The following is a 21,368-nucleotide window of genomic DNA, read 5'->3' on the forward strand; positions in this document are numbered from 1 at the left end:
GTCTTCTTGGAGTTTACTGAAAGGGGCGAGTGGTGTCGAATGGTTCATAGCAAACCGGAATTTGAAATCACAGTCATAGGCTTCTGGCATGCCCAAGGGCCGCAACTCTGCACAAATAACATCGTCTCCTTAGACGACTGAACTATATCTGTGCCCTTGGGGTAAGAGGTGAGGTGAGAATGGGTTTAACGTCGTGCTTGAGAATATTTCGCTCATATGACGACGTGCATGCGTGTGTATGTGTAAGCTGGTTTTGTACTAGCCCAGACTTAGGCTGGAGATAGGGATATTCAGCCGAAGTGATGAATACCCCACTCAGACAAATTATACTGACTCCGAGCCGACCAGTCCTTGTTGTACCCATTAATGCAGAGCGCCAGGCAGGGACCAACAAGTACCATATTTTAACGTTTTTGGTAGGACGCGGTCGGGGATCGAACCCGCGACCTTCCGCTTTCCGGGCGGACGCTCTAACCACTACACCACGGAGGCGTTCCCTCCTTAATGAGGAAGAATACAATTAAAACTTACTGATGACAAATGATTGTTTGTCATATATACTTGAACATATGGAGAAACGTGATATCTCTGTATATAAGTCTACTGTTTTCCTTAATCATATTGCAATCAGATCTACATTGTTTGAATATCTGATTCTGGAGAGATTCATGCAGATACTTGGCTGGAAGGATAACATATTTTCCATATTTGTTTTAATGGAATTTGATAATGGATTGAGAATGTAATTTTCAGATTTCCGACAGCGTTCGAAATTGACGTCGGTCCTTTTGCCCGAAGCCGACTTAAAACTACTCGGACACACATCTTTTGTTTTCTGCAGGTCCTTTTGTCCCACCGCTTTTTCATCCTCAATACCTGATCGTGTTATTTCTATATTAAAATATAGGACCTACACATTCTGATCAGGACCCACAACTTTGTTTATGGTTCTGGGTCGTTAGGGCCTTCAGCTTTTCATGGTTAAGGGTACACACTGATTTCCGGATCCATAATACTGACAGTGACAAGTGTTTTCGGTTCAGTTGCCTTTGTTTGCATATTACAGACTTAGTCGTCAATAAACAGTCTGCTTTACAAGTTCAAGTACATGTCTTTCGTAAACCTCAAAACGTTATACCACATTGTCCAGGGATTGTCTTGAAATATTTCAGAGTAAATATTGCAGGGTTGTTTTATATATCTGTGAAAAATATTTATGTGAAGGCAGGTGCCAAATCACACAAGCACTTGTTTTCCGGTCGGTTCCAGCAGGAGAACGTACTTCTCTAAACAAAAACATTCGCGCAAATGCAGTCGCGAGTCAGGTGCTTCTGTCGTCACTTCCATGTAAATACAGAGACCAAGACAGTGGAAAGTACGCGAATATATAACGTGAGTTTCGAGGAAGTATGATTTGTCAAACCTTTTCCCATACTTTCAAATAACACAGTCTACAATCTGTTTAACTGACATGACTTTGTAAACAGAGCTGGTATGTAATCTCGCTTGTCAGTGATCATGGAAACAGATTTTACAAGTCAGACGTACCAACCCTCTTGCTGACAGACTGACACAATCATTGTTTGGGTTTAAACTAGTATTGATGATGGCCATAATGTGATAATACGTCTACATACGTTACGGTAACTTGTGTATAATTCCTAAACCGTGATGTATATTGAGTGATGTCAGGTAATTAGACTGACTGACTGATGAGTTTGGTTTTACGCCGCTTTTAGCAATATTAATGGCGGGGACACCAGAAATGTCTTCACACATTGTACCCACGTGGGGATTCGAACCGGGTCTTTGGCTTGACGAGCCAACGCTTTAACCACTAGGCTACCCCAGCCCCAATCTAGACAATTCTGACATCACGTATGCATGCAGGAAATGACTCGGGAACTAGTGAAGACTCTTTATCAGATGTGAAATCCAGGAATTTCTTTAGGCTATTGATAGAGAAAAGATATGACTTGTTTTGTCAATGCCTTTGTGTCTTAGTAGGGGCCTGGGGGGTAGCCTAAATGTTTAAGTGTTAGCTTGTCAAAGTCGCGATTAATTTCCTTAGTATAATTGTGTGAAGCCCATTTCTGGTGTGGCCTGTCTTGATATTGTAAGAATATGGTGAATAGTGGCATAAAACCTTATTCAGTATGTCAGTCTTGGACACAGGATATCATCACGTTACATAGTTGCAATTTATAATGAATTTTGTATGAAGGCAGGTGATTACATTACCCTATTGGGATATAGATCTGTGAACCATCATTTTGCTAACATTGGTGGACATTTCAACCATCTCAAACCTCAGCTCCAAGTCCTTTGGTAGAGAGTAGCTAGTAATAGAAAGGATAAAATAATGATTGAATGGGGGCATCTGAAAGGACAAGTTCAGTGACCTTTCTGCAGCATTGTTTCCAAACAATAGTTGATCAACCCCTGCTAGCCATATTCCATAAGAGAATCTTCTGCTCAAATGACCTCACAGTATGTGTAGACTTATTTATACCTGCCAGCAATCTTAGTGCATCGGTGATCGTAACTCTCATACTCTTCCATGGACTTAAGACAGTCTTTGCCCCAAGATCATTTTCTGCAAGTGGCCCCTGCACTTTTCTCTTATTTATTATATATTAGTAGTTTGTAACTCATCTGTACGTAAAACACACACATTTTCTTTTCAGTTTGCCTCCAATAAAAAACATGACCATAGTTATTTAACATAGGACATGAGGTAAAGATCTATAAGAGCTGTTTCCTTTTGATTTGGGAATTGAGTCAAACATGAACTAAAGGTGTGACGTCGCCCTTCGAAATTATGTCATGAATAATTGTAAAACAGTTAGAACTGTCAATGTATGGGCCCTATGACTGTAACCCGTGTATGATTCAGTTGATTTTATGTGATTGTTCCCCAGTCATTAGACTCATTAGACTCATTACTGATGCTGTCAACATGGCCGTTATTTGAGGTGATGACCCCCTTTTTTGTATTCCTTGTGCCTTCACTGTTAAGTGGTAATCCAGATATTGCATTGTACTACACAGATACCGATAGTTCAATAACATATGTTATATTTGGGATGACACTTTCTCAGTAAAGTACAGATTCTAGTACTTTTGGGGGGTTGAGTCCCATCCGGGATTAGAACCCACATCCTCAGAGTCAGGCACCTAATCGCCAGCACACAAAGTCAGACGCAAGTGGAAGCCGCGGTGGCTGAGCGAAAAAAAAGTACTAGAATGTACTTTACTGAGAAAGTGTAATCCCAAATATAACATATGTTACATTTGACCACTTTCTAAAATGGCATTGTGTATTTCAGTATTTCAATGTTGAAATTAGGAGATAAACATCATGTGTTGGCCAATTTCTGGGTGTTATTGAGTATTGAAGCACACAGTTCACTATTTGTAACGAGGGAGGAGTGCAAAGAGAGGAACAGCCAGGTGTACGCGGAGCACATGCACAAGTGCCGACAAAGCTATTGATTCATTTACCTGAGCTGTGCCGTATCCATCCTTTCTCGCACACCTGGCTCTCCCTTTCTCTGCACTCCTCCCTCGTACCAAATAGTGAACTATGTGAATATTTTAATGATAGTTTGTTAAACAACTTTTTTCTTTTAAGGACATAAATTTTGCGAAAATCTCACTGAGTTGGTCTGATGTTTTTATTATGATCGGCGTTTCATTGAGTATTATATGTTTATCAGTTTTCGAGTGAGTTCGCAATTCATCGGACCGCTGTTGAGCCAAACGGACTATAAGAGCGACCTAAAACTAAACTCACTCACTCACTAAGTCTATTTTACAAATACCATCTGTGTACACGGATACCAGCGTTATTAAATATTTTGCTGGTACAAATTAAGTGGTTTGAAAATTTGTTGTGTTGCTTGTCGATGTCGAGGCTGAAATGAGGTTAACTGAAAATCTCTCCATAACCAAATTTGGTTCAAAACTATTAAACAAAAAAAAGAAATGATTTACAATTGACAAGTGTGGTCTAAATTAACTAAATTTTAAAACCAATACAAATTACTGCAAAGGCATTACAATGACGGTACCAATTCTATGGCATTTGGGCAAGATTACAGAATACCGGATACCTATCCGCCATTTTTATTTTGATTGAGCTTTTATTTTTGCGCACTTCCGTTTTGTTTCCTTAGCAACGGCACGCCACGAATGAAGGCTGTGTTGAAGCAGCGTTCAATATTAAATATTAAACAATATTAAAGCTAAAAAAAGGTAAGATAATGGGGGTAAAGGGGGTACCCCCCTTTATTTAAAAGCCTTACCTACCTTACCTTACCAATCAAAAAACATTTACCATCAGAGTGTTCCCACACTGTGGCGTTCCTTTTCCCAGCATGCATTTGAATAAAATTTCAACACTCTATTACTTTTTACTCTGTTTACGTCAGTGAACGCTGTTAAAATCCCCAGTTTAGGTTTCCTAAACCGGAAGTAAGGTGAGGAATTCGATTTTAACCTTATTTTTTACCTTAAATTCATATTTTTATTGGATCGCTCGCAGGCTCGAGCTCTCTGTTTCTTCTATATAGAGGAGCCTCACGCGCACAATAGAATGTATATAATATAGGTATCCGGTATTCTGTAAGTGTACCGGCATTTGAAGTACAACTGCAAAAGACAGTGAATAGTTTGATTTTTGTTTGTGTGTTGTTTAACACTGCACTCTGCAACATTTCAGCTATATGGTGGCGGTCTGTAAATAATCAAGTCTGGACCAGACAATCCAGTGATCAATCTCGTGAGCATGGATCTCCGCAATTGGGATATGTTGACATGTGTTAACCATGTCAGTTAGCCTGACCACCCAATCCAGCAGTGATTAGTTGTAAAGATAGTGATCATAATATCAACCTAGCTTCAACATTTCACTAAAGTTGAAATAGGTCGAGGTAGGGAATACATTGTGAAAAGTGATCTTTATGTATGAATATTTATGACAGCATTTTTACTTTTCTGGGAACCCCATATGTTTTTTATTATGGTGAATACATTGCTCTTCGAAGTGGTCTTAAAACAATTTGCTCTATTTTTTCAGTTTCAGCAAAGATGCCATTGCTGTATGCAGTGATAGCACGCGGCACCACAGTCCTGGCTAAATATGCCAGCTGTGCTGGCAACTTTTCAGAAGTAACAGAACAAATTCTTGGCAAAATAACGCCCGAAACCTCCAAGCTCACCTACTCCCATGGAAGGTAATGATGGCTTCTCATTAGTAGTTTTTCCAATTCATTAGCATGTTCCCAATTACATCTTCAAATCCTTCACAATTTGAGGATTTCATCTGGATCTGATCAGATGCTGATATCACGTCTCAGGGCTGCCACGGATGTCAGTAACAATCCAAAACAGAAACAACATTTTCAATTTATTTTATGAACTAGTGTTACAGATATTTGTGGTTTATTATTTTTTAATCATATCAAGTCCAAAGAAGAGCAAGATGTATCAGTATTATTTTTTAATCATATAGTTCAAAGAAGAGCAAGATGTATTTATGCTTAGTTTCAATGTTTTCAATGTTGGGCCAAGTTACCTGTAGATTTAATCACAAAAAAATGAATTTGGAATTGAATACCCCGCCTGGGGTTTCAAATGTTGAATTTGGCAAGGTTAACTTTATATCGAAAATACAGCATGGTAATTAGGGCTGTTACGATGATTCACTGTAGTATACTGTGAATCAAACCATATCCCTTCATGAATTCAGTTTGTTCATCATGATCACTAGAATAGAATATCCATGAAGTTATTATAAAGGAGTGTTTTTACTTGAGTTTTGGCCTTATTTATGAAAATGAGACATGCAATATGGAACTCATCCAAGCCAGGCAGGATAATAGCCAACACTCTAAAAATGTAATTTGACAGTAATGTGATCTGTAGTCATTGTCGTGGAAAATTAAGACTTCCAACATGTCACATATATAGAGGATATTATATGAGTGCCCATGTCATGCTATGTTTACGACGGGGCCGTGGGGTAGCCTAGTGGTTAAGACGTTCGAGCGTCACGCTGAAGACCTGTGTTCGATTCCCCACATGGGCACAATGTGTGAAGCCCATTTCTGGTGTCCCCCGCCGTGATATTGCTGGAATATTGCTAAAATCGGCGTAAAACCATACTCACTCACTCACTATGTTTACGACACGAGTGCCTAAATGTTGGTATTTCCCGGCGAGGAGCGAGGGATATACCGTTATTTAGGCACGAGTGTCGCAAACATAGTATGATACAGAATATAATATTCTGTTTATTACCAAAGTCGTCAAATTGAGGAAAATAACCCAAATCTACTTTCAAACATAGGCTGTCTACCCGCCGTCGCCGCTTGTGGAATGCAACGTCATAGAAGAAACGTGACGTCATAGCATTGTTCATGACGTCACGTCACCATGACAAAGTGATATTTTGTCCTAGGGCATCGTATGAAAGATATGAACCCCGATATGTTCGCCCTCGTAGGTAATAAATAGCTTGTAATTATTTCACTGAATATATTGATCAATACATCATCTGTTGACTCATTATTGTATTGGTTACCCAATATTCATATTTGTTACCCAATGTTCATATTTGGTTACCCATTATTCATATTTGTTACCCAATATTCATATTAGTTACCCAATATTCATATGTATCAGATCGCCTCATACTAGATAGTGGATTGTTGCGCTCTTAATGTTTATGTCTGATCTGCCATAACAAAACACTAGAGTTAGCAGAGACATTGATTGAAGCATCACAGAGTTTTGGTCATGAGTGGATTTCAGTCTCCTTGAGAAACACTGATACCAGCCTAATAATGAAATAGGATGCTTTATATGGTCAAATTCCCTTAAGCCTGAGTGAAAAACTCCACTCACATTACTGGAAGTTGCTTCTGTTGAAATTGAAAGGAAGTCATGGACCTATCTGTTGGGTTTCAAATTCACATGGTTGTTTTCTACTGTAGATATAGTGTTCGGCTTTGGCATCCTAAATACAATGTTAAATTTAATTTGGGAAAGTTAACATATTTGGTTATTGTTTTGCATTGTTATATTTCACTCACTGGTATTACAGGCGTTCTTTAGCCAATCCACTTTGTAAGTTACAAGTTGGTGCCTGTAAACTAAACAAGCCTTTGGTTCAACTTCACAGGTCACCAGGGATTTACAGGACGCGAATTCCTGCATCCTATATGCATAAAATTGACAATGGATGCAACAAAATATATTAGCACATCCACAGGGATGCAGAAAAAAGTCCAAATACTTTTGTAAGAATTTCAATCAAGTAACAATAAGTTGTCCCTGAATATGTTACTAGTTAAGTTATGGTATCATTTGCAATTTGATTACTGTAACAATAAATGTGATGATAACAGTATTAGTAATATGTAAGTGTCTGGGACCCCCATTTTGTTGTCAAGGACCCCTGAAAATTATAAGCATGAGTCCCAGGGACCCTCAAATACAGGACTCAAGGTAAATCCCTGGGTCACTACTGTGTCACATTGCTTTTTATGATGACAAGGATGTAGATTGGTGCTAAATTTTAAGCTTGTCTCCAAACACTTTAAATCCCCTTTCATTTCTCTCATGTTTTTGTCAAGACCAATCCACACATACATGTATTTTGAATATTGCAGTCACAAAAACTCTACATTATGTAATATGTTCCTGTCCATATAACTGTGTTGAAATGGCTATTGACAGTGGTTGAGAAAGATGTTCTTTTCTGTTAATATTGGTTTCCAAGATGATACAGTTTTCAAAGCAGCTGTTTTAATGAGAGGCGGTTAATTTGATTTGAAACCAGTTGGACCAGTCAGAATTGAGTTTAATTTCAAATTTATTGTGGACTGCAAGGTAAAAATACCTCAACATTTAAAACAAAAAATATGAAGAGATTCCAAAATTTTAACAAATGTTATTAATTGCCAATTTTTCGAACAGTGGCACTTTGTGTTGACTTGTAGATAATTCACAATACTTCTGTTCTATAGATTGACTGCCATACAGCAGCTGATGCATCATCCTACATGGTTTGAGTTAGTGTGTTCCTACTATTGTGAAATACACGCTGGCTCAGCAAAGCAGTGATATCATGTGTTGTTTCTTTCAGCTACCTGTTCCACTATGTCATAGAAGATAGACTTGTCTATCTGTGCATCACTGATGATGTGAGTACCAGTCTCTAATAATATTCCATCCACAAGTTACTTTATTATTTTTATGGGTTTTTATGTGTCTGTGTGTGCACATTAGATATAGTTCAGACAGAAAAATGTGAGTTTTTGTAATAGTACCTTGTTGGTTATTCTCTATCGTGTATTACTGCGATCATGTATTACTCATGCATGTCCCATGTGCCTTACATCTGTCTACCCTGCATGGCAATACCCCAGTGGGGATTCCATGTTAGAATTAGCACCTGGCAACCTATATACTGGTAAGACAACTTTGGATTGGATGGACCTGGCTGTGACGGCTAGTGGATTGGATGCTCAGGCTCAGGGACTTGGCTGAGACTGCTTGTGGATTGATTGGTCAGTCTCTGTGACTTGGCTGAGACTGCTTGTGGATTGAATGGTCAGTCTCTGTAACTTTGCTGAGACGGCTTGTGGATTGAATGGTCAGTCTCTGTAACTTGGCTGAGACTGCTTGTGGATTGATTGGTCAGTCTCTGTAACTTGGCTGAGACTGCTTGTGGATTGAATGGTCAGTCTCTGTGACTTGGCTGAGACTGCTTGTGGATTGATTGGTCAGTCTCTGTGACTTGGCTGAGACTGCTTGTGGATTGATTGGTCAGTGTCTGTGACTTGGCTGAGACGGCTTGTGGATTGAATGGTCAGTCTCTTTGACTTGGCTGAGACGGCTTGTGGATTGAATGGTCAGTCTCGTGGACTTGGCTGAGATGGCTTGTGGATTGGTCAGTCTCTCTGTGACTTGGCTGAGACTGCCTGTTGATTGAATGGCCAGTCTCCGTGAATCCTTGGCTGGAGAGCGGCTTGTGGATTGGTCAGTCTCTCTGTGACTTGGCTGAGACAGCTTGTGGGGATTCCATTGGTAAGACAACTTTGGATTTGATGGACCTGGCTGTGACGGCTTGTGGATTGATTGGTCAGTGTCTGTGACTTGGCTGAGACGGCTTGTGGATTGAATGGTCAGTCTCTTTGACTTGGCTGAGATGGCTTGTGGATTGGATGCTGAGGCTCAAGGACTTGGCTCGGGCGACTTGTGGATTTGATTTTCCTGGTCAGGGACTTGTGTGATGAAAATGTCACCATACCCTGAGAGCGTGGCTAACAGAATCAGTCACTATTGTCTGCACCAGATTATTTACAGGTGCCATCTTTCAGTTGAAATACTGCTGAGCTGGCTTTAAGCATCAAACACACAAGTGACATGTTGAGATGAAAGACAGTGAAACTTTCAAAGAAATGATAAAGCTTCTACACAGGCATTTTAATGTTTAAAAATATAATGTATACAAATGTTGGGGAATTGATCTACAGTTTAACACTTAACATCACATAATTCATTGTTTTCTGGATTTCAGGATTTTGAAAGATCGAGGGCATTCCTGTTTCTAAATGAAATCAAGAAACGGTATGTTGATTTTCCACTTGAATTCTCTTAAAGTTAAAGTATCCTCTTTTGATGCCATCAGAAACCTGGAATGCGAGTAATAATAGATAGGGCATGGCCAGTTATTTCTGAAAGCATTTTGTTTCCAGTTATGGTTAAAGCGTTGGCTCGTCAGCGAAGACCGGGTTGGAATTGGGCACTGAAAGCCCATTTTTTGATTTCTGGAATATTTTAAAACCAAACGCAGTTAAAATATTCTCAGATATTAGTTACTAATATTTGTCTTACTTTGATAAAAAGATCAGATAACTGTTTGAGGCTGAACATTTTATCAGCCCAGAGTTTTAAGGGCAGTATCCTTATATGCATGGGAACTACATCATAGGGATTCGAAGTTGTTCATAAACCAATAGGTACCCCTAGGGGTATGGATGTAGGTCCATAACTCCTGCTTGTTGTAAGAGAGGATCAACTGGATGTGATGGACAGGTGCTGTGATCATGACTTAGTTGATCAGAGGCAGATACAGCTTTTTGAGAAAGGTGGGGTGCACACTTAATTTTCACGAGAGTTTCAATGGTCATTTGATAGACTTTCAGGACAAAAGGGAGTTTGCGTGCGTGCGTGTGTGCACCCCTGAACCCCTTCTGGATCGGCCTATGGTTGCTGCATATCATTGTATTCCATTTGTGTGGATCAGTGCTCATGATATCAATCACTGAGGGGGCGGTGGGATAGCCTAGTGGTTAAAGCGTTCGCTCGTCATGCCGAAGACCCGGGTTCGATTCCCCACATGGGTACAAAGTGTGAAGCCCATTTCTGGTGTCCCCCACCGTGATATTGCTGGAATATTGCTAAAAGCAGCGTAAAACTAACTCACTCACTCAATCACTGAGTTGTCTGATTCAGACATGAATATTTACAGACTGCTGTCAAATTTCTGCATGATTTTTAGATGTGGCATTTGACTGTAAGCAAACAAACATTATCTGTTCATAGGGGTGTCAGGTCATTTCCCTTTGTCGGTTGTGAGGACTCTTTAGGGGCCCTCTGTTCCCAGCATTAGACAATTATACATTATCAGAGGTACAGATAAGCTGCATATCTGCGTAAATTATGCAAACATTTATGTGAAAACTCAGTTCCTTTCAAGTCTATTGCGTACAAGTACGCTTAAATTTTTGTGAATACTCAATAAATATGACCTAACATGCGTACACACAAAGATGTCAAATCCTAGCTTGCGTACTCAGCAAACCTACTAGAATTTGAAGTAAGCAGACCCATGCGCTACGGATGGAGGTTACTGAAGAAAGATAGATATTACTGACTCAGAGGTATATTTAGAGGTTCTTTTTCAGCACATGAACTTGGCAACTTGCAGTCTTTCTTATCATTTCTCATATTACAGATCAAATATAAATAACACACACGTTAACCAACATTTAAACATAATGGAAAATGGCAAAATACCCAATTGAGTTTGAGTGAGGTGGGTATAATTTATTAGGTTACTCAAAGGAAGATTAGGATACCCAATTGAGATGAACACAAGCGAGTACTTAACTCAATGACCCAAAAAGTTATCTGTAGCTCTGCATTATTTGTGAAACCTTTCTCAAACTACTGGTAGTATTTTACTGAAGATACCTGAGAGAAAAGACATTGACAGTGGTTAAACTGTAGCTGGTTTAATGGTGCCTGTAAGATGCATATTGTCATCCCATGGGACACATTTTCAGCATCCATGTATATGGGATGCCAAATTATTCCACCTGTGAAGCCCTGTTCATGTTTACTGGTTTTGGACCCGTTCTGTCAATCGTACGTGATATTTGATTACTATCTCGTGATATATGACTCAGAGGCTTCTACACATGTGACAAGTAGTTTTATTGAGCAGAAAGTCAATGACAAGTGTATGCAATGTGTCATAATATCAGTGGTAGGAGAGATGCATCCAGAGTAAGCCAGTGCACCAAGTATTACATTCTTTTTCATACAACCCAAATGACTTTTTGTTAAAATATGCCTCTCTGAAGAATATCTGATTACTGTGGTGGGGCACCTGTGACCTTGTCCTTTGATGCACTGCTGCTTGCTATGCAGAGTGGCCTCCCTTGGTTATGCCCAAATCCAATCCTTGCAAGCTGCTGGGTTTGTCAGTGTCATTCCTCTGCTTAAAACTTAAAACTCACTCACTCACCCACCCATATTACTGAAGAAGAATACAAAGAATCATTTTCTATTCTCCATGACATATTTAGGTAAATATGAGAAATGTCAAATGCTTGATTGACGTTTTAGAAGATGTTATTTGATGAACATAGAGAATTTTCTAGGTTTCATCTTCATTATACACTTTGACACAACGTTTCAGGGCTTGTTCTGGCCCCATCATCAGGTAAAACTAATGAACAGTTTTACCTGATGATGGGTCCAAAACAAGCCCTGAAACGTATCAAAGAATAAAAAGAAGATGAATCCCAGAAAGTTCTCGATGTTCATGATCAATGACATTTGATATTCCTGCATTATCATATTGTTTTGATCCATTAGAAATAACTGCTATTAACAGCTGATTCCTTCATAAGAATCATCATTGAAGTTGATATGTTGTATTATGATATCAAATGTTGGAAAACCTACAATGAATTTCAGGCCTGGACTATTATCTTAAAACTGAGTGGTATGTACTCTAATTCTACAACTCCTCCATAGTGTTGGGAATTGGTTAAAATCCCATAATTGGTTCATTACAACCGAATTGGTTAGCGTCATTTATCAAAGTTTCCTGGTTATGTTTGTTAATGCACAAAACATAAAGACAAAACATGTAGTTCTGTCGGATTTTTGCAAATTGCACAAAATGCATTTGCAAATTTCATATCTTTAAAGGATGACCAGTACATTAGGAACATATTTTCTGGAGTCTTTAAGATAAATTCAATCATGACTTGGAACGAGCTTGTAGTGCTTATGAAATGTAACAGACAAAACAAACCTTGTGAAAAATATTGTTACTGCAAACAAGTGTTCCAAAATTGCTTGTGTTTGATTATGAGAAAACATGATCGATTGCTTGGTAATTTTGTCATTGCAACCAGTCTTCGATTATTTCAATTAATCAGACCACCACTACTCCCCAACCCCCAACCCACACACAATGCACACACACAATTATCGAGATTCAAACTTGGACAGATCCAGGATGTATGTGGCATCCATATCTCAGATCTTCCAGTTGCCTTCAAGGTGATCCCGTGTTCGATTCCCCTCATGTGTACAATATGTGAAGCCAATTTCTGGTGTCCCCCGCTGTGATATTGCTAGAATATTGCTAAAATAGGCGTGAAACCCAACCCACTCACTCACTTAACTTTTAATCCTTGACTTATGACATATGATAAATAAATGTGTCTATTATTTACCTGCTCACTATAAAGTTTTTCAGTGATCAAAGCTTGTTTAAACTGGATGTTTGTATGTCTCCAGATTTCACTCACAGTATGGAGTTCGAGCTCAAACAGCCTTACCCTTTGCCATGAACAGCGAGTTTTCCAGAGTCATAGCATCACAGATGGTAAGGCAATATTTGCATGTGGAGTTTGTTGAGAAGTTTCAGTGTTATAATTTATGCTACATTGGAGGTCAAGGATTAACAAGAGGTTAATATCGATTCAGAGTTTTGTGACTTATATTTGCCAGTGTACCAGGATTTCCTAGTGTAATGAAGTCCATGGGCCTAAATTTGGGACTTTTGATGGTTTTAGGTACATGGGCCTAAGTTGAGCTTTAACAATTTTATTGTTAGGAGTGATGGCCCTTGATAAAGAACAAGGCGAATGTCAGAACTTACAAAGTTCATGTGGAATCAGAGTATTCCATATAAACAGGACTCACTGGACTCCAGAGACAGTTCGGATACGTGACTTAAGAAATACAGTTTTCTCTACCACCATGTATAGTGTAATAAAGCACACTTTCTCCCTGAACTATTATAATTACGAGGATGAGGATGCTTGCGTCCCAGTGCTTTAACATTATAATAATTTCTTTTCTAAGATGCCAAATGTAATACTTTCTAAGGATAATTACGATTAATTTAAGGCAGAAAACAAACGATGGTGTCGGTGACCTAAATTAAGAATCCTCGCACAGGTCTAACTGGCGCGCTGATCTATTGATGTGTCTGCCCCCCTACGTTAAGACGACCGTTACCAGTAAATAACAAATGATAACAGTTTGATGACGGTTTACGTTCGGATTAAATATCTTCTCTGAATTATTTTTATTACATCTGTCATTAATGTAAACCATATGGGGCAATATGAACGTCGCATTTCTACTACCAACGTAAGTTTAGATCAGTACATCCAGAGGAAGCTGAGTAGTCAAGCGACATTCCACGATTGCATTGTGGGAATGTAAACATTGCGAACGTTACCTTGTCGCTGAAACTTTTGAGTCGAATTGACACATTTTAACCTTCGTAAAACATAAACGTAATGTTTCCACCAGTGAAGTTAGCTGCATGAAGCAACTGCAAACCAAGAAACGGGATGCAACAGAGTAGTTTACTGTAGGAGGCCGTACGAGGCGATGACAACTGACATGCATCGTGACGTCGGTTACATCGTGATGTAATGTAACATGGTTTGTCAAAGGGGGCACATTAGAATGGCGCAGTGACAGGATAATGTCATTCAATTGTTACGTCATCAAGAAACTATACCTTTATTGTCTGCTAATGTATTTTTTTTTTTATTGTTCTAACCGCTAGGCATCTTAGAAACAGAAATAGACCACTTAAATGCATACAACTCACACATGGTTTCCATCAAGTTGGATTACTAAACCCAGGTTAGATTCCCCACATGGGTACAATATGTGAAGCCAATTTCTGTTGTCCCCCGCCGTGATATTGCTGGAATATTGCTAAAAAGCGGCGTAAAATTGAAACTCACTCACTCACTATATTTCTTTATGTGTTGATCCAAACAATTGGATGAATTTGTAGTATTGGCATTTTTTACACTTTTTGAGCATGATAATCTATTTGTAAATGTATGCTCTCTGTGTTATCATCACTGTGATTGCAACAGGTGCGTCTCACATTTGTAAGCCTCTACATTTAGTGGTGCCACCTGTGTAATCTGTTTCCATGGATATACAGCAACAGCTGGTAATCTTGGTTTGCTATATGTACAGGAACAAACACTAAGTGAAATCTGGCCCTAATTTCTCGAAACAAACTTAAGTCTGAGTTTTGACCTAAGTTAAGAGTTTTTACTCAAATTTGAGAAAACACAGAAAAATGCATTTCCCAGAATAAACTGAAATCAATATTAAACTCAAACATAGTAGACAATTTGAGTTTGGTAATTAGATTACTTAAGTTGTTTGGGCTTTTTTATTTTAAAAATGCAGTTGAGTTAAAAATTCAGGTGTTTCTAATTGTCAAACTCAGTTTGAAATTTGAGTAAAAACTTAAGTTTGTTTCGAGAAATCGGGGCCTGATCTTCCAAGAAAGCAATAGCTTACCCTGTGTCTTTGCAATTTGAAAAGCATCATTCTTTGAGATTTACAAAACTTGTTACACAGAAAGAACTTCGACAGCGGCACTGCTCTTTCCAACAAATAATTTTGATCATAAAAGCTCTCAGGCAGATAGTGGTGGTGGGGTAGCCTTATGATTAAAGCGTTCGCTTGTCACATCGAAGACCTGGGTTCGATTCCCCTCATGGGCACAAGGTGTGAAGCCCATTTCAGGTGTCCCCTGCTGTGATATTGCTGGAATATAGGCTTCAGGTGATGAAGGAGTAAGAATATACATCAAGACGTTGTGTCCCTCAAAATAAAGAAGTTGACGTCCATAAGTTTTCGCCCTTCTAAGAAAGTTGACTGTTATTCTGCCCGACTGGGATACTTTCCTTTTGCATGTTGCACCCAAATTCAATCTGTTTGATTGCCATTTTATAAGTTGATGGGAAATAAGGAAGGCAGGATACGTTATGGATGACATTTTCTTGATGATATTATGATGCAACATTCAATTATATATGAATCTATTCCGGAATGAAGCATTATAATATGATAAGGAACTTGTCATCCATAAGGTATCCTGCCTTTCTCATAACCCAAATTCAAGTAAAAACACTCCTTTTCAAGAAATGTATGGATATTCTTTTCCAGAGATCATGAATAATGAATTGAATTCATGAAACTTCACGGTTTGGTTCATTGAAAATGATCGTGAATCGTAACAGCCCAAATCTATATGTATTTGAACTGTGTGAGTGAGAGCCAAGCTCTATACTGCTGTTGTGTAGTGTAACTGTGTTTGTATTTGTGTGTTCAGCGTTTCTTCAGTGAGGACAGACCAGACCATCTCACAAAGGTTCAGGATCAAGTTGATGAGTTGAAAGGAATTATGGTCCGGAATATTGGTAAGTAAAACACTTTTTGTTTGTAGTGATTATGCTGCTTGTCAGTGAAATACATTAAACAGGTTATGACACGAACCTCATTGTATTCTGAGTTCTACCTCAATATTGCTAACTTCTTTGAGAGGCATTTAGAAGTTGGGGCAGTGAGGAAGGATGATATATGGATGAACAACTTCTTTATTGCTGTGAGAGCGACATTTCAGTGTAGGTTCTAACACCGTTATCAAGCAAGTGATGAACAGCATAAGGATGGAGGAGCATATATATACAAGTTAGAGTAGATGTGTTGTTATTGTGTCTGGCTTCCTAATCCTTATTGTACTGTACAACATCTACTCTAACTTGTATATATGCTCCTCCATCCTTGTGCTGGAGGAGAAGTTGTTCAGTAAAGAAGTTGTTCAATAAAGAAGTTGTTCAATAAAGAAGTTGTTCTGTAAAGAAGGTTCAATAAAGAAGTTGTTCAGTAAAGAAGTTGTTCAATAAAGAAATTGTTCAGTAAAGAAGGTTCAATAAAAAAGTTGTTCAGTAAAGAAGTTGTTCAGTAAAGAAGTTGTTCAATAAAGAAGTTGTTCAGTAAAGAAGTTGTTCATCCATATATTGTTATCCTTCCTCAATATTGCTGACTACAGTGTTACACAACACTCACCCTTTCACTAATCCTAGATCAGACCAGGAAATTCGTTTTGGTTTGAAACCTGTGATCGTTCTTGTCAAATTTCTGTAAACTAGCATTGATATTAGCCTGAATTAGGAAATCTAGTTAAGGGGACATAACTCTGTGGTCCTTATTGCATGTTACTGAGAGGTGTTGTTGAACAAATGAGTGAGTGAATGAGTGAGTTTAGTTTTGTGCCGCACTCAGCTATATTCCAGCTATATGGCAGCGGTCTGTAAATAATCAAGTCTGGACCAGACAATCCAGTGATCAACAGCATGAGCATTGATCTGCGCAGTTGGGAACCGATGACATGTGTCAACCAAGTCAGCAAGCCTGACCACCCAATCCCGTTAGTCGCCTCTTACGACAAGCATAGTCGCCTTTTGTGGCAAGCATGGGTTCCTGAAGACCTATTCTACCCCGGATCTTCACGGGTCGTTGAACAAATGACTCTGACTTGAGAACACAGTCCAAGGGGAAACAACTCCTCAAGGATTATCATCCAAAGATAAATACATTACTAATGAACTGACAGATATTACAAATGGTTTCCTTGGTCCTAGCCATTTACTGTATGTTTCAGTTGTAATGCATATAATAAACCACAGTTATAACTGACTAAAATTAGCAGTCCTTTTCTCACATAATGATATTTTCTCAGGAGATTTTTATCATTAACTTGACATCATTAGCAACTTTGAAAAGTTGAAAATATAACAAGTTAAGACTAAAATGTCATTTGCTTTGTTTTGCACACATGTTGTGGTTCAAAATGCAGATCTGATGATCCAAGTTACAAGAAGAATGAGGCCCCATATTTTCTCTTTATATCGTTGTAAATCAATGAGAGTGTTTAAAAATCCAGAAACACCACAATATGATCTCTGTTCATGTGAGATTATACATTACATTTGTACATCTGAACTAAATATGAATTTGTTGGGGGTTTTGGTTGTTTTTTTGTAATTTAAATTTTATTTCTGAATCCCTGTTACTGTCAGAACTAAGCAGCCAGGGGACAGCTCAGTCTGAAAGATATACAGTAATTTAATGGGATACAGGTGGAAATTTTTACAAAACAAGACAATCCATTCACTCACCATTCACACAAGTACAAGATTATTTTTAATTATTAAACATATATAATTAATTCAGTCGTCTTTGAATAAGCCATGATATAAGAGCCATTTCGAATAAACTTCGGCATTACAGTTCTGTTAAAGAAAATTCATTTTTCAATACTATATCATACTATATCTCAATCTCAACTCAATTCTGAACTGAGCAATATTTGGTAGAACAGAATTGAGCTTGCATTTGTACAAGTAATATTTTCCTAATGATATGAACAAGTCAAAACAGTCGGTAAAAACATTTTTTACAGCAAAAAATTATCAGTTCCATAGTGAGATTGAGATCATGGATGTGGTCACAACCTTCTGTTAACCATGATAAAAAATTTGACCAAAAGGTTTGCACAAATTCCCATTCCCATAATAAGTGACAAGTATATTCTGTTTCTTCATTACAGAATGAACACAAGTCAAAATCTCTTATTTTAACTTTTTTGAAGAAATGTATTTGTTAATGACTTTCAGATGCAATAGCAGATCGTGGGGAGAGACTGGAGCTGTTGGTGGACAAGACGGATGATCTCAGTACTAATGTAAGGCAGCTAGATTTGTGGGCTTAGATGTGTGATAAAATTACCAGTTCCCCAAATCCTGGAAAAATATTCATTTTCAGGTTTTACCCCCAAAGAAATTTGTTGTTGTGTACAGAATGTACACAACCCTTCTGGATATTAATGGTCTTTCCTAAGGCATCTCATATATTTGGTATACTTTCACACAGATATGTTTCTGATACAGGAACATTGATTATTTTTATTGTTGATGAAAAACTTAACGTAAAATATAGTACCGGTATATATTTAGGTTTTGCAGAATTTCACATTTTGACATGTTTCTAAGAGAAAACATTCAACATCAAATCAATCTTGTTTGGATTACATTAATATAATCTCTCATGTTCTATATACATACAGGTGCATCTACTTAACATTGCTGACTGCTCAGTTTCGAAATATACTCATAATGAGAGCCATTTATTTAAGGAAGTATGCAAAGGCGTTCGCCAACATGTTGAACTTAACAGTGTAATTATGTTGATGTTCCAGGCTGTGTCTTTCAAGAAGTCAAGTCGAAACTTAGCCCGATCCCTCTGGTGGAAAAATGTGAAAATAACAGTAATAATAGCTGTTGTTGTGATAGTAAGTATCTTACAGGTCTTTACTCAAGTCATCATATCATATACAGTGGACATATTGTTACAGATTTCTAAATAAGAGTAGTCTGTATGAAAAACCTGACTCTGAGGGTGCGGGTTCGAATCCCGGATGGGACTCAACCCAACAAAAGTACTAGAATCTGTACTTTACTAAGAAAGTGTAATCCCAAATATAACATATGTTACATTTGACCACTTTCTAAATGGCATTGTGTATTTCATAGCTTTTGGCCATGGGAGCCGTGCCAATTAACACTTATCAGAGGGGTACACAAAGTCCGCAGTCTAGACTACCAGTTGTCCCACTTCCATTTTTGTGGAAACCGCGGTGGCTGAGCGGTCTAGGCGTCTGACTTTGTGTGCTGGCGATTAGGTGCCTGACTCTGAGGGTGCGGGTTCGAATCCCGGATGGGACTCAACCCAACAAAAGCACTAGAATCTGTACTTTACTGAGAAAGTGTAATCCCAAATATAACATATGTTATAGTCTGAAGATATTATTATTATACTCTGGCTTCACAGAAGTGACTGACATCACTAACTGCCTGAGAGACTAAAGTGAGAATTTGGTGGTTATAAATTGCAAAGTTGCAATCAGCCTTATAGTTGTGTTCCACTTGGAAACATCACTTTTCCCTGATCTTTACTAGTCACAAACTACCTGACTTTTTGTGTTTCAAATCCTGTAATATGTAATGTATAATTTTTAATGTTTAAACTTATGTGCATAATAAAATGATATCTATTTTCAGGTGATCCTATACTTTATCGTGTCGGCATCGTGTGGAGGTCTCAGCTGGCCGAACTGTACAAAAAAGTAAAACATGTTGCTTGTTTCACTAGAACAGACTTACATCTCCTTTCAAGTTCAAGCAGGAGTTCGTCTACACGTTTTCTTGCACACTATATCCAACTAATCTGTACATGTCTACACAGGATGGTATGAGAACGAGAACTCAAGCAGTTTTAATGACTGGTCAATATGGCCGTCTCCCTGGTTGAATTGATGGTTGTTAGTCATGATGCATTGGGGCGGTGGTGTAGCCTAACAACAAAAGCATCCGCTCATCACGCTGAAGACCTGGCTTCTATCTCACATGGGTACAATGTGTGAAGATCATTTCTGGTGTCCCTTGCTGTGATCTTGCTTAAAATGGCGTAACCCAGACTCACCCTGTGTTGTGGGTCTTCTTGATGCATTTCAGTGTTATTTTTAGTTATTATTAAAAGTTTTCTAATACTGAGGGTCATAGATTCAGGTTACAATGCCTTTTCCACAAAGTAACCAAGATAGAGGTTCCTAGTGTGAACATTATTCAGACAGCACACACCAGGACACCTGTGTGGATTAATGCTTAAACCGTCAGTCACTACTTTAATAGTTCACAGTGGGAATTGTCCTAAGGAATAGGACCACAGAACTGCCTAGCCTGTCACAAGAGCTGGCTTAAAGTTTCAATTGACCTGTTGTGTGTCACCTGTCTGCACTGGAGACAAAAGTCAAAGGGACTTTGTCATAACCCATTAAGTTATGGAGAATGCATGTATGGTAAGCAAGTTTTGAGGTATATGAGTTACCTGGGGCTTTGTTGCATTCTTTTATTTAAAGGGAGGTGAGGTAACCTAGTGGTTAAAGCATTTGCTTGTCATAGCAAAGACCCGGGTTCAATTTCCCGCATTGGTGTTATGTGTGCAGCCCATTTCTGGTGTCCCTGTGGTGATATTGTTGGAATATTGCTTAAAGCAGTGAAAAACCTGAATTTCAGTTAACAAATCCTGTCAGAATCTTTGACTGACTGACTGAGTTCAGTTTTACGCCGCTTTTAGCAATATTCCAGCAATATCACGGCGGGGGACACCAGAAATGGGCTTAACACATTGTGCCCATGTGGGGAATCGAACCCGGGTCTTCGGCGTGACGAGCCAACGCTTTAACCACTAGGCTACCCCACCGCCCGTCAGAATCTTTGAAGAGAAACACTTAAATTTATTGATTTGATTCGGATAGATAAATCTGTGAGATAGAAAGTATATATTTTTGTTGTTCAGCTGTAGCAGAATTTGTTTTGCTGTAAAATTGAATAATGTGTATCCATTAAAGTAAACTGAACTAAGTTACTACGCTCCTGTGTTATGTATAGTGTGTAATGAGCTGTACATATATTCCATGTTGTTTCATATGTTTCCACAAATGTAAATATTAATGTTAAACCTGGTCTCCTTCCTCAGAGCATTCTGGGGTCAGTGATTGTTGACATTCCGATTCTTGAAGCCACGTGCTTAGTGGTTAAAGCTGAAGACCTAGGTACAATGTGTGAAGCCCATTTCTGGTGTCTCCTGCTGTGGTATTG

The 21,368-nt window shown here is 38.5% G+C and overlaps 1 protein-coding gene across 2 annotated transcripts; it reads left to right on the top strand.

The window, feature by feature from the left end:
* Positions 1-1,315: 1,315 nt before the first annotated feature.
* LOC124290197 (vesicle-associated membrane protein 7-like) lies at positions 1,316-21,135 on the top strand. Of its 2 annotated transcripts, none has more exons than XM_046727225.1 (9): positions 1,316-1,392; positions 5,081-5,237; positions 8,153-8,210; positions 9,590-9,639; positions 13,114-13,201; positions 15,980-16,067; positions 18,327-18,394; positions 18,908-19,000; positions 19,770-21,135. In XM_046727225.1, exons 2-9 carry the CDS (start codon positions 5,092-5,094, stop codon positions 19,836-19,838), a joined length of 660 nt encoding a protein of 219 aa, XP_046583181.1. In that variant the 5' UTR covers positions 1,316-1,392; positions 5,081-5,091; the 3' UTR covers positions 19,839-21,135. The 2 variants fall into 2 exon arrangements, with proteins under 2 accessions (XP_046583181.1, XP_046583912.1); XM_046727956.1 differs by having other exon boundaries at positions 1,320-1,375.
* Positions 21,136-21,368: the final 233 nt, after the last annotated feature.

Source organism: Haliotis rubra, unplaced genomic scaffold (genome assembly GCF_003918875.1).
Source record: "Haliotis rubra isolate DU_JTF1 unplaced genomic scaffold, ASM391887v1 Scf1, whole genome shotgun sequence".
Lineage (NCBI taxonomy): Eukaryota > Metazoa > Mollusca > Gastropoda > Lepetellida > Haliotidae > Haliotis > Haliotis rubra.

What these genes read in the sequence shown, in the direction of transcription:
- LOC124290197 (XM_046727225.1), top strand. Translation starts at nt 5,092, where the DNA reads ATGCCATTGCTGTATGCAGTGATAGCACGCGGCACCACAGTCCTGGCT. An exon ending in CTAAATGAAATCAAGAAACG is followed by an intron (nt 9,640 to 13,113) that starts GTATGTTGATTT and finishes GTATGTCTCCAG; the next exon opens with ATTTCACTCACAGTATGGAG. An exon ending in CGGATGATCTCAGTACTAAT is followed by an intron (nt 18,395 to 18,907) that starts GTAAGGCAGCTA and finishes TTGATGTTCCAG; the next exon opens with GCTGTGTCTTTCAAGAAGTC.